The 14,511-nt window shown below is 44.8% G+C and overlaps 1 protein-coding gene across 4 annotated transcripts in view; it reads right to left on the reverse strand.

Moving 5' to 3' along the window:
- Nucleotides 1-8,328: 8,328 nt before the first annotated feature.
- The window catches only part of SLAIN2 (SLAIN motif family member 2), a 34,975-nt gene continuing 28,792 nt past the window's right edge, over nt 8,329-14,511 (reverse strand). For all 4 annotated transcript variants that reach the window (XM_032224008.1, XM_032224009.1, XM_032224006.1 and 1 more), the window contains 2 exons: nt 13,635-13,923; nt 8,329-9,974 (listed from right to left, as the gene is read on the reverse strand). In XM_032224008.1, coding sequence (XP_032079899.1) covers nt 9,908-9,974; nt 13,635-13,923 — 356 coding nt within the window. In that variant the 3' untranslated portion in view covers nt 8,329-9,907. The remainder of the gene's footprint in view (nt 9,975-13,634; nt 13,924-14,511) is intronic.

Raw genomic sequence — 14,511 nt, forward strand, 5'->3', positions numbered from 1 at the left:
TTAATATTTCCTAAAATATCTCATTTTCTAGTAGAGGGATGGGTTTTAACTTCCTACACCACAATGCAAGCTTCCAACAATACTGTATTGCAGAATTATTATTACTTCTCTGTATGACACGCTTGGTATAAATAATACTTTACAGCTATTTCCATGCTTTTGCATATGAGAATATGGAGGGTGAAGTGACGAAGACTTGTCTCTGTCACTCTAAGTCTGCAATCCAGACAGAGAACATAAAAAGCAGACAAGTGACAGTGAAAAGAATGATCTTATGTAGCCTCTTCAATGCCCTTTTCTCTAGCCCAAGCTGCTTTGATTTCTGCAGTCCTCTCCACCCCCGTCTTAAAAGCAGCATTGAAATGCTCCGATCTGGGGGGAAATAACCCAGCAGGTCAATAGAGTCAGAGGTTCATTAATTAATTTTAATTTAGGAATCATGCGTTTGCTGACTCAGCAGGTAACCGAAGGACACCACTTCTGTGGCAGCAAGATACCATTCTTCTCGGACTCTATTTGTTTCTCTTCTTGTTCTCTAACGCTGTTTTTTTGCAATTTTCTCTAAGGTAATTGACCACACTGGTTCATCTGGGGAGATTTAGGTACTGCAATGATGACTAACCTTTTAGACACCGAATGCCCAAATTGTGGGCGCGTGCATGCTCAAACTAAAAGCTGTGCATGCGTGGATGCATGGACATGTGCAGACGTGTGCATGTGCGTAAGCATACATACCAGAGGTGGTGTTCAGCAGGTTCTGACCAGTTCTGGAGAACCGGTAGCGGAAAGTTTGAGTAGCTCGGAGAACGGGTTAATACCACCTCTGGCTGGCCCCGCCCCCATCTATTCTCTGACTCCTGAGTCCCAGCTGATGGGGAGGAAATGGAGATTTTGCAGTAAACTTCCCCTGCCACGCCCACCAAGCCACGTCCACAGAACCGGTAGTAAATTTTCTTGAATCCCACCACATGCACAGAGATGTGCATTGACATGCACGTATGCACACCAGAGATGCGAAGACCAGCTGGCCGGCGGGAGACGGGGCATCCCAACACTGGTAATACAGCAAGAGGTAAGCTTCTGTTTTGTCATTTGCAGGGAAACAGAAGCTCACGAAAGAAACTCCACAGACATCTGACCTGGGGCAACGGCGCACGAGCCAGCAGAGAGGGCTCTGCTGGTCACCTTTGGCACGCATGTTATAGGTTCGCCATCAGAGAGATATTGTATAAATGTGGAAGAAGGTCAGTCTGCTTTCTTTCCTACAAACATCAAGAGGAAACAATAATTGAGACAGACTTTTAAAAAATCTTTTGTAATATAAGAAACTGTTAAATGTTTCAACTATAGCAATAGCAATAGCAGTTAGACTTATATACCGCTTCATAGGGCTTTCAGCCGTCTCTAAGCGGTTTACAGAGTCAGCATATCGCCCCCAACAATCTGGGTCCTCATTTTACCCACCTGGGAAGGATGGAAGGCTGAGTCAACCCTGAGCCGGTGAGATTTGAACCGCCGAACTGCAGCTAACAGTCAGCTGAAGTAGCCTGCAGTGCTGCACTCTAACCACTGTGCCACCTTGGCCCCTGGGGACACAGGTGCAGGCCATTGCATGCCAAAACAATTAGACTTTTTTCCCCCTGAACACCCAATTCCCACAGTGCTGCACCAGAGATAAATTCCCCGTTGCCTAATTGTCCTTGGCCAATAACGTATTCATATAACGGAGGCCTCGCTCCTTCAGGTTGGCCACCGAAATTGAATGAGTAAAGGTTCCTGAGCAATATTTATGGTGACGCTACATTTAAGAATTCCAATAAATCTCAATTCCTTCAGCAACAGTACTAAACATTCCTGAATTTTCCCCTCTTTAATAGTGCCGTTAATCAGCAAATGAGAACACAGTGTGAGCAACTGTATTGGGAGCTTCTGTGGAGGATGTTTCTCATATCCATTCATGTGACCTGGATCTGCCGTTCTAACCGTCATATATTTTAACTCAGGGATGGGTTCCGACTGGCGTTGCTACTGGTTCGCTTCCCTCACGCGCCAGTGCACAGTTCACTGTAAATTGTTCTGTGCAGGCGTGAAGAACATGAAAAACTACTGAAAAACATGCCAGCAGCAGCAGCGGTGACCAGGGAACCGGTTCAGGGGCGTGGCCAGCCAGGGTTGCTACCAGTTCTGCGATCTAGGCCAAATTACGACTACTGGTTTGCCCGAACCAGTGCAAACTGGTAGAAACTCTGTTTTAACTGTTGCAGTGGTGGGATACGGCTAGTACACCCCGCTACAGGCGTACCGGTGCCTGCTGGGAGCATCAGGTACCATTCTGGTACGGTGCTCTGGAGGGCCCACCTGCCCGCCTGCCCTCCTTACCGGTATTTGAGCCGATTGGGGCTTCCATGCATGTTTATGGAGCGTTCAGCGCCTGCGCGACGCTCCACCGAGCAGCTGGAGCGTTGCGGAGTGTCGCGGGTGGTAAGTATGCATGCGCGCACTGTGCGTGTGCATGTGGTGGATGCATGGCCTCGTTGCACCGTACCGGTTGCAACAGGATCTGGAACCCACCACTGGATGAGATGTGTACGTTGAGCAAACACTCCAGCATCCCCGCTTCACTGGCCAAAATAATGCTCCAGATAAAACAGTTCTGTTGGAAGAAATATATCCGTCTGGGTTCAGTTCCAAGTGAGGAGAAAGACACTGGAAACATGGAGGTGTTTGCTTGGAAAGATGGTTTAATGGTGAAGCAGAACCACCAAGCACGTGTGATTCTGGGTAGCTGACCACACGGTTTGATGAGCACGCGGATTCTTATACAGTTCGTTCTACAGCATTTTGTAATTAAGAGGCTTGTTTTGTCTGTTTTGTTATATGAGTTTAATTAGTTTGTCTCGCGAAGGCCGGCAAGACGTTGGGTCTTTTAATCTTGTTTAACAAATGTAATTAATCCTAAATACTGGCTTCCGTGCGGTTTTAATTAATCCTGTCTTGAATGGAGTACCACATCTGCATTTCTAAAAGTTGGCCCCTTCGTTTCTACTTCTGGCAGAGAGCTGAGGCTCTGAGTTTGTCTTTGGAAACATGTTTCTCCTTTAGGGAAAATATAATATTCTGCCTTTTTAATATTTCTTAGAATATTTCATTCTTCTAGGAGAGGGATGGGTGCTAACTTACTTCAGTTTGCATGCAAATACGACACCTCTTTGTTCTGAGAATCATAACAAGCCCAGATAAGTATTTCTTTTATTATTTTATTCAATTTCTGGTTAGTTGCGAAGTGGTGTCTGACCCATCGCGACTCCATGGACAACGTTCCTCCAGGCCTTCCTGTCCTCTACCATCCTCTGGAGTCCATTTAAGCACACGCCAACTGCTTCAGTGACTCCATCCAGCCACCTCCTTCTCTGTCGTCCCCTTCTCCTTTTGCCCTCCATCTTTCCCAGCATGAGGCTCTTCTCCAGGGAGTCCGTCTTCCTTCTCATTCGGTGGCTAAAGTCTTTGAGTTTCCTCTTCAGGATCTGGCCTTCTAAAGAGCAGTCAGGGTTGATCTCCACTAGGACTTTAGGAATAAAATAGGATTTTATTCAATACGAGGGGAAAGCATTGCACGGTCTTGTAAGGTTTTGCTTACACTCCAGTAAAACGTTTGTTGAATTGACAGCCCTGATGACTCCTTTTGCTTCCTTTAGCTTCAGAGGAAGAAGGCCTTAGCAATGCCACCTGCACCACTCTCCTTCCTTATTAATTTGCCCATTAAAATAATGCTTGCAGAACAGGAATCCAACACAGGTGCAACATTTACAAAAACCACTTTATTTTGATAATTTAAAACACACACACACAGAGAGAGAGAGGGAGAGAGAGAGACAGGGACAGACAAACAGAGAGACAGACAGAGAGACAGAGAGACAGACACGTACACACCTGGAACTTAAAAGAAAATAAAGAAGCAGATTTAACAAAATCTTTCTCAGGGTAGACTGTTGCCAGAATCCTACTCTGGGTGAAAAGCAATGGCTCCCTCTGCTGTTGTCATTATGGATCTGCAGAGGAATAAATGTGGAAATTGGTAAATCAAAAAAACCTAACAAAATATAGGGTTGGGATTTTTTTTTTAAATCGATGGAAAATATGCAACGTTGACCTACTTACACTAAAAAAAAAATTAACCGTTAACCCTGTCTGGAGTTATACACCATCAACACAAATTTAGCTTTTATAAGACACGTTGAAAGCAGGGGTGAAATCCAGCAGGTTCTGGAGAACTGGTAGCGGAAATTTTGAGTAGTTCGGAGAAACAGCAAATACCACCTCTGACTGGTGGGTAGAGAATGGAGATTTTTCCGTATCTTTCCCCTACCACACCCACAAAGCCATACCCACCAAGCCACACCACACCACCAAGTCATGCCCACAGAACTGGTAGTAAAAAAACCCTGAATTTCACCACTGGTTGAAAGCCTCCTTCAAGTCCCCGGATATCGACACCACCTCCTGGGAAATCCTGACAGATTGACATGACAAACGCTGATTCACCAAGGCTGCTGGACATCTGAGGACAGAAGAACAACTATAGCACAAGAGAAGTGAGCACTCCACAAAGCCAGAGCTGCCAATGCTGCAACAATGCCCAACATGGGGCAGAACATTTTGTGCCCATGTAGGCCTTACCTGCCACCCGTGGACACATCGTGGACAGCAGTGACATGCGGTGAGGTTCATAGCTTGGTGAGGCAGCAATTTTTTTAGACTTGTGGACTTCAACTCCCGGAATTCCACAGCCAGGCATGCTCAGTTCCAATTTAAAGCAACAGCATTTGTTTTTCTCCTTTGCTAAATAAGTTTCCTTCTTTCTTTTTCTTCTCCCTTCCCCTCCTTCCTCCCTCTCTCCCTCCCTCCCCGCTCTCTCTCTCTCTCTCTCTCTCACACACACACACACAAAGTTGCACCAGGAGGATGAAGTTTGAATTCCTCCCCCTCCCTCCGACTCACACATACATTTTCCAGCTGTTTCAGAGAGGATTTCAACTCTGCTCTTGCCTGCCATCATGAAAAGAAAAAAAATGTAAAAGGAAAAAGGCAAGAGCTGAGGTCAGGCTGGGCTAGTTGTTGCCAGAGTTACCGTGGATGACTCTGATTAACTGATTAACTCCCTCTTGGTGCATAAGATATCCACAAATGTTTATATAATAGATGTAGAGACAAAAAAGGGCATTAAAAAAAACTTATAGAATGGTGAACCTACTTAAGGTTTAAACGAAATTCTACTGTTAGTTTTGTTAACAGAACAAATGAAGATTTAGAAAACAGAACATCTGAAAAGAAAGAAAAACTAAGAAACTAGTATGCACTCAAGGTAAATTTTCAGCATTCCATATGAATAAAATTACAATTTAGACTAAAATTTGCCAGGTTATATTATTAGAACAAGATTATTTATGTAGACAAGATTCAAAAATAGTTACCATATTTTCTGGTGTATAAGGCGACTGGGTGTTTAAGACGACCCCCTACTTTTCCTGTTAAAATATAGGGTTTGGGACATACTCGCCATATAAGACTACCTCTCTTCCGAGGCACACCAAATAAAAAACATCAGATTTGATTTCAATATGGTGAAACCGGCTTCATATTTCTTTCTTCTTGCTGGTGGAGCCATGATGGGGTCTTGACTGTTAGCTATTTGCATACTATACTGTTGGCCTTTCAGGCAGTGCAGTGCGGTAATCCTACAGGTCAGGTATCGCCATTCCAGTATACAGCGCCCAGCCAATCACGGCAAGCGATGTATTTTCTATTAATGAATACAAGGCCTGCTCAGATTGGCAGAGGGTGTGACATCATCAGCCCATCTTCCTGACTCCAAAATAGTCGGAGCAGGCAGGCTCCTAGCGCTATACGCTGTGTGGAAACTGGAAAAAGCAGCTCAGTACAGCAGTGGTACTTAATGGCATTCAGACCGGCTTGGAACCGGTCAGTTTCACTCGCCATATGCCCGGTGTATAAGACAACCCCCAATTTTTGGAATGGTTTTTATAGGCTAAAAAGTCGTCTTATAAGCCGGAAAATACGGTATATAAATTATGCTGTTGCTAAATGTTTTGTTTATGGCTAGTTTTCTTTTGCTTTTAAAATCAACTCTCCCTTTCCCTGTTTGATTCATAATATATTATGTTTAAAAATGGGATTGTTGCTATTATGTGTAATTGTGAACATAAAGCAGGATCTCTCGTTCAAGTTTTTGTTTCTGAACACATCCAAATGAACAAAGTATTTAATATACTTAAAGAAACCACAAATATTTCATTTTATATATATTTTATTTCAAAAAGGAGTCAAAGAAATGTTTTAAGAATACCTATATTCTTCCTTTTTACACTTTTTATTATTAACATTTACAAAAAAACATTCAAACACTGAGGAAAAATTAAATAATTTTAGAAGCTGAACTCCTTTGTTTTCTGCCTACATACATACAACAATTCTGAGCTGTTGACACAATCCCCCCCCATTCATAAAACCCTTAACAACTATTGTCAAACATAAATTAAGTAAATCATAGGCACTAGTTTATCATAGTCATGTTTCCACACTTCAATATACCCAAACCTCTAAAACACAGAAAGTCATAGGATGTCATGGCAATCAAATAAACTGACAATGTGAAAGTCTCTCTTCTAACTACACCTTTTTCAGGAATCTAAATTTGCTGGATGTTTATTGCAATGTGGCAGCAGGGATGGGGGTGGGTGATGACGCCCTTAAAACTTGGTGCATTATCGAAGTAATGCAAGGACAGGCGTCATAAAAACACACTTATAAATCAAGGTGATGCAGCTTGGTTAAAAAGGCAACATCTGGATGCTTGAAGAAAATATTCAGTTAAATATTTTTTCCCCCCTAGTAAAAGTAGAAATGAGAAGGTTCCCACTTATAAAGACTGCAATATCCGCTTTGCTAGAGCCCCATTTTAAAAATTAGGCTAGGTAAAAGTTACCTAAAAAATATTTTAGATATCTCATGTTTTCTGTTCGGCGCGTTAAATAGGCTGGGCTAACAGTGCAACTAACAGCTCTGTTAGCTTCTCTTCCTACAATTATTGGCTACCCTGATTTAAGACCACCCCAGTTTAATTCTTTTTGCCCTGACTTGACTGTAAATTAGGATGTGTTCATAGTAACATTCCCAGTTAAAGGAAAATCACTTCCCACACTGTGCTTGTGACTCACAGAAGTGCAAGTAATCCCACTATGTAAAGCGGCAAGAGAAGGGAATGGACTTTGCAATGTCTCCTCGAGGCCCATGTCTTACTTGCAGATGACAATGTTATGTCTGAAAGGTCTATATCCAGGATGGCGAACCGATGGCACGCGAGTCACAGGGGGCACGCGGAGCCATCTGTCAGGGCAGGCGAGGCACTGCCCTGTCAGTTCACCCTTTTTTAAAGCCATTTTTTTGCCCTCCCCAGGCTCCAGAGGCTTTATAGGAGCCTGGGGAGGGCGAAAACAGCCTCCCCCTCCCTCCTGGAGGCTTCAGGAGCTTCCCTGAAGCCTCTGGAACGCAAAAAAACGCCCCTACGGGCAAACCGGAAGTTCAGGAATGGACTTCCTGTTTGCTCCGAGGGTCGTTTTGAGCGCTCCGAAGGCTTCAGGGAAGCCTCCTGAAGGTCCCTGAAGCCTCTAGGAGGGGCAGAGGAGGCTGTTTCCGCCCTCCCCAGCCTCCTATAATGCCTCTGGAGCCTGGGGAAGGCAAAAAAAAGTATGCAAAAAATGGGGGGGGGGTTCGTGTGCGGGCGTGCTGCACCCATAATGCAATGTGCGACACACACACCCAGTGCACGCATGCGCACTGGGTGTGTGTGTGTCACACATTGCATTATGGCTGCGGCACGCCCGCACATGACCCCCCTGTACTCCCCCCACTTATGGCACGTGAGCCAAAATAGGTTCGCCATCGCTGGTCTATATGGCGCCTTCAAAACCCAGCATCTAAAGATCCCAGACTCCCATCCTTTACCCAAGACCACAGAAGGGCCTTCCTTTAAATTTAAAAAAAAAAAAAAATGGAAAATTGCCTGAGTGCTGGAACAGATGTCTAGTCCTATCCTGCCTTGGTCACATTTCCAATTCAAGTAAAAATTGCATGGCTTTTAATCCACTAATCTAGGAAGGCTACCTAAGTAATCAAAGACTGGAATCTCCAACACTCTTTTTTTTTGTAAAATTCAAAAGCACGCGTTTTAAGAGGCAGGCATGAACGAGGTTTTCAAGCTGCAAACAGGATGGGTTTGGATGAGGTTCAGTCCTTACCAAAATGGTTATCCTAGCTAAAACCTTTTTCTTTTAAGCTCCGTATTTTAGACAGCAAAAGGAAATGTCATTCTAAGTGACTGACTGCCTTTCCTTTCCTTACAAAGAAAAATAATTCTTGCAACTGACTTACTCTGAATTTCTTCCTGGCAAGTAGTTTCCCTTCCGTCTTCCACTCCCAACATAAAAACAACTGAAAGGGGAAAAACTGCAAGAGATGGGGCTTTAGGTACTAATAGTTTTCTACCCTGACAACAAGGACTGGCAAAAGAGTGAAGAAGCCGACAACTGTTAAGAGGAACAAAACCACTTTGTAAACATACGTGGCAGTGTTTTCTTTTCTCAAACTTGTTACCAACAATGCAAAATACAAATATAAGGCAAAAATACATAGTTAAAATATTAATAGGGGCAATAACCTCAGTGGAAGTATTTACAATTAAACACACCTCTAGGAAGCTGATCGTTTAAATAAAAAGAAAGAAAGAAGAAAGAAGACTCCCTCATACCGTGAAAGTTTACCCACATGAATAAAGCATTTGGTATCAGCCAAACAACCAATTTCCTTAGGAACATCTGGGCAAGAGCTGCATAGTTGTTTTCCCCTCCATGTTAACTACAGGCCTGTTCAGTTGCACTCCAGGTGTTAAGCATGTGGCAATAGTTCTCCATCCGTTCTCTTCCTTTCCCTTTCCAGGAAGCTTGCTCTAAAAAAGGACTCGTATGTTTGAAAAATATCGCTGGGGGGGTTAGAAAAGAAAAAAAAAAAGGCTATTTTCCTGAGCCAGGAACAGCTAGTTACGGGATTGTACAACTGAAAACGAGCCCTTTTGGCAATCGTAGTATTATACAAAACCTGATATGACAAGTCAACATAAAAAAAAAAATGCAACCTATGCGTATCAAGGCTCAGAGGCCTAGGTTTGTTTAAAAAAAAAAAAAAAAGACAAATGGTACGGACTCGCCTACCGCTCCCACAGCAAGACTCCAGAGACAAGGTTGTGTGCCGTGGCTCGGTTTCTCCACACATCTCTTCCACAATTGTCTAACACAATCTCACCTAAGCCCAGTAGCATTTTTACAATCCAATTTTTTTGCTTTGATCGACACATAATGTCTCTCTTCTACGTGTTAAAGAAAGCCTTGCTCTTTAAAAATCAAGTAATGTTGTGATCTTTTCAAGGATTATTATTATTGGTTGTTGTTTTTTTTGCTTAACATTTTTTTACGTGCTGCTTTTTTCAAAAAATGGATGTATCTTTGGCATATTAAGATATCTGCCCTGATTGTATCCGTGTGGGCTGTTTGTAGCCGTGTGAGAGCCTTGGTAACAATTTTAGGAAGCAGGGAAGCAGACCTTCCAGAAATGAGACGTGATTCACGTAAAAATGATTTGAGTGGATCACCAAGTATCTGATGTTAATGTCATTAAAGTGCTGTTTTATAATCTCTGCCAGCTTGTGCTAATTAAGGACAGAGAGATCTGGAGAGTTTCAATCCCTCCCTCCCAAAGTATTTTCCATCAGTCTGCATGTGGATCTGTGGCTTAGCCTGGTGAAGGCGGGCGCGCTGAGTTAAAAAAGCTCTGATGTTCAGTAACAGCCGTCCTTCCAGCTCTCGTCTTTTGCGCTGCTGTAGGATTTGGGAGCTGGCAGAGATCTGAAACAGAGAAAATGAGATTCATCATGAAGTTTCTCCAGATATTCTGGTTCATTGTAGCCCATTTGCCTATTTTCTTTCTTTCTTTCTTTCTTTTGATGTAAAGAACAAAATGGAAACCATCAAAGATTCTGTACTGTTTATCTCCTCATGCCAACAAAGTTTAATAATATTCCACAATGCCTTATTCCAGTAGTCTGGCACATGAACATGTTTCCATACATCTGCCTTATGCTCTTCATTGTATAATAATTTTTGTATTACTCTTTAAATTCAGCAGGTATTTAAATTTTGCCGTTTTGAGATGAGCTCTGTGCTTCCTTTTCAGGGTTGATTTCTGTGCACATCTGGAGCTCTCAAAACGCACAGCTGCTTTGCAATGCTACCCCCACAGTCTGCCCTTCTTTGTAATTCCTCCAAGCAACACAATAAGGCCAGCAATTGGTGGGCTAAGCCGCTACCTATCACCATACAGAATGTGGCTGGACTTGTGCCTGTTAGGCTCAGGAATTCCATTCCACCCACTTCTTTTCCCTAAAGGAACCACTAGATGGCAGCAAAAGAGCAAAAGCTGTGCAGACCCAGTGCAGCTGCTCCCAAGTGCAAATTTTCTACAGAAGAGTTTTTAGATCAGGGGTGGGATTCAAACATTTTAGCAACCGGTTCTCTGCACCATGGCAGGCGTGGAGCGTTTTCGCCCTCCCCAGGCTCTGGAGGTTTTCTTCGAGCCTCCGGTAGGGTGGAAACGGCCTCTCCCGGGCTCCAGAGGCTGGAAATGGGGCCGTTTCCGGATTTCTGGAAGGCCCGTTTTTCGCCCTCCAAGAGCCTCCGTGTAGGCCCTGCGCTTACCTGGCATCCAAAACGGGCCGCGTGGAGATTCCTGGGAGGGGCCAGCCAGTCCTTGCAACTACCGGTTCAGCGAACCAGATGTAAAATCAGCATCCGGTTCGCCCAAACTGGTTCAAACCGACTGAATCCCACCCCTGATTTAGATGTAAGTGAGAAGTGTTTGGTGGCGAGTGTGTCCACGTTTGTTTTCTTCTGAACATACATTGATTAATTTATCTATTGAACACAGAGTGGCAGTAAAGAGGTAGAATTGTTATATCTCTTGGCTGACATCTAGTGGTTGTCCGGATTTAGCAATAGCAGTTGGACTTATATACCACTTCATAGGGCTTTCAGCCCTCTCTAAGCGGTTTACAGAGTCAGCATATTGCCCCCAACAACAATCCGGGTCCTCATTTTACCCACCTCGGAAGGATGGAAGGCTGAGTCAACCCTGAGCCGGTGAGATTTGAACAGCTGAACTGCAGAACTGCAGTCAGCTGAAGTAGCCTGCAGTGCTACATTTAACCACTGCGCCACCTCGGCTCTATAGTGCAGCTGCAGGTTGAACGTTGTTGAAGAGCTGCGTGACTGGGAAATAATTTTACCGATTCTTGCATGAAATCACAGCATGCATGTGTACCTGGTACCTTTCTTGGTGAAAGAAACACCGTGGGAATCTCAATATTACTGGTTTTAAATTTTACGTTTTTAGCTCATTCTTTGATAAAAGTCCTTCTGTGACAGGTGACTCAGCCAAGGGTGCCTACAGGTGGGTTCATAGCATTTCTTGCACAGAATGAGTGGGAGAAGGTAAAGAGAAGCTGGGCGAGCAAGTATACAGGTAGTCCTTGATATACAACTGCAGCCGTGGTGGGTTGCAGGCGGTACACCCCGTTCCGGTGCGGTGCTCTGGAGGGGCCACTCGCCCGCGCTCCTTACCATGTTTTAAAGCTTTCGGCACACAGTACCTGTGTGATGCTCCGCCAAGGAGCGTTGTGGAGGCGTTGTTTGCAGCTACAACGCATGCGCGCGCCGTGTACATCCTTGTGAATCCGGAACCCACCACTGAACTGTAGTGGAGCCTGCCCACTATCATCACATGGGCTTTAATGACCCCCACCCCTGCTCTCTCTAAAGCAGTACTTAAAATGACTGCATGGGTCATTAAGCAGACCATAGGGTGCCTCAGAGGTGAGAGAGGCCTTGGGAGGTCTACTGCAGGCCTGCCTGCCCTGGGCCTTCCAAATTGTTGCCCACCCCAAGCTATCCCATGCTTCATTTCATAGCTCTTGTGGTCTCCACAGATCTTGGGCCTGCTTTACCCCACCCACCAGGTCCCCCCAGGCCTTTCCCTCTCCCACTGGGTCTGAAGCGCTTCATCGCATGGCCCCGTGGTGCGATTCTGAAAGCAGCCATGTTCCCAGCAGCTATGCTGAGGTTTCTGGGAACAGGGTGGCTACTTCCTGAATTGTGCCACATGGTTGCATGTCAAAGTGATCTGTTTTCCTCCCCTAATGCAGCCTGGCAGCGCTGCAAAAAAAAAGCACAGAGGCCCCAAAACTTCCCGGAGTGCTGTGCAGACTGTTAGGGAAGCACAACACAACAGTTTGTTGTGTAGCCACACGGCACAATTCCGGAAGCAGCCATTGTTCCCAGTGACAATTCAATGTGGCGGTTGGAAACATGGCAGCTGCTTCTGGAATCATGCTGCGCGGCCTTGTGATGAAGTGATCTGTTCCAGAAGCCTCTGGAACTCTTCAAAAGGCAAATGAGGAGGAAGGTGTGGGACCTGGTTTTTGGTGTCTGTGTGTGTGTGAGAAAAGACCTGTAGGGACCCGGTGGTGTGTAGGGGGGGATTGCAGTGTCTCTGCAAAGGGTTGTAAGGCCAGACAACTGAGAGGGTGCTGAACTGGCTTTTGGGAGGTCCGCTGTAACTTTGAAAAGCCATTAAGGACTGGTCATTAAGCAAGGACTACTTGTAGTATGCAGTGTAAGATTGTCATGAGCCAGAAAATGTCTTTGCAGTCAAGAATCTATGTATGAATTCCAGAAAGAACTTCAAAATTAGAAAGACAATGATACAATAGAGTAAGAAAGAAAAACTTCAAGTATAGATTTAAGTCAAAATGTGCACATGTAGATTTAAGTCCCCCCTCCCCCCCCAGATGACATACAAAATAACATTCCTCTCTATTACCCATGTCACCTGACCGGAAGTGGATTCGGGTTAATGTCAGCGTTCCAAAAATCATCCAAAATTAAATCAGAGTCCAAGGCAAAACTTTCCTCAAACTTCCAATTTATTAAGAGAGACATGTTGGCACATCTGTGGAAAACCCAAATCTGAAAGCTTCTGGGTTTTCCACCTAGTTGAATGTTCACGAACTTGCCCCACACCCACAAGTCCATCACATGGTCCAATCTTCCATTGCCACACTGGCATCTCCACCCACCCACTTCCGGTCAGGTGCAGAGACAAAGAATGACCTTGGGCTTCTAGAAAGGAATGTTTTATTTTGACAACAGCATTCTACTCCTTACTATTCTCTCTCCCAATTCCCCACTAATGAAACAGCATAGTAAAATAAGTGTGTGGCAGGCCAATTATCCTAAAAGGAATATGACTGGAGGCCTGACAACCCGCTTCTTAGAAGTACCAGAAATACACCACTGAGAAGACATTATTTCTGATAAAAAAGTGTCTCATTTTCAGAATAAACACATAAGAGACAAAGCATTCTGGCTGTGTAAAATAACGCTACCCAAGACACAAGCGTTTCTCCCGAATGATGGCTTTCGCCGTGTAGGAAGTGAAAGCGGCGGACTCACCTGCGAACGGGCTGTGTGAGTTTGCTGCGAGGCACTGGGATGCCCCCGCTGGAGGGGGCACTAGGTCTTGGCAAGCCACTCCTTAACCCTGGGGTTCCTGCAGGTCTGGTAAGCGTAGCACTGTTGATGTTGCTGGCTGGACTTCCAGAGGCGGAACCGGGAGCCGCTAAAGGCAGCTGCGTGGCTTCGGGAACAGAAGTAGGTCCATGGGTATTAAATGCTTTTACGGGCTGTCTCAGAGCCAGAGGTGAGGGCGCTGCTGGAGACCGGAATTTACTGGGAGACGGAACTGGAATAGCACCAAAAGAAAAAAACAGTCACCTTCAGAGCAGTAAAATGGCCGCCGCTTACAACCAGGCCTAAGAGCCTCAGCGATGTAGTAGAACAGCAGCCAATACACGTATTATTTCACACTAGCCAATATTTCGGAATGTTTTTATTTATTTATTTATTTATTTATTTATTTATTTATTTATTTATTTATTTATTTATTTATTTATTTATTTATTTATTTATTTATTTGTCTTGTATGCCGCCCACTCCCGGAGGACTCCGGGCGGCTCACAAAAGACAAGGGAAAGGGGGAAAACGAGACAAAGACAACATATTAAAAACAAAACCAACATTCACAATTTCCATGAAGGTAAATGCTTCTCAGCCCCCCCCCCCCCAGCCTGCTGGAACAGCCAGGACTTGGTGGCTTTGCGGAAGGCCGGGAGGGTAGCAAGGGTCCGGATCTCAACAGGGAGCTCGTTCCAGAGGGCCGGAGCTGCAACAGAGAAGGCTCTCCCCCGGGGAGTCGCCAGCCGACATTGGCTGGCAGATGGAATCCGGAGGAGACCCAACCCGTGCGATCTAATTGGTCTGAGAGAGGTAA

This window comes from Thamnophis elegans, chromosome 9 (genome assembly GCF_009769535.1).
Source record: "Thamnophis elegans isolate rThaEle1 chromosome 9, rThaEle1.pri, whole genome shotgun sequence".
NCBI lineage: Eukaryota > Metazoa > Chordata > Lepidosauria > Squamata > Colubridae > Thamnophis > Thamnophis elegans.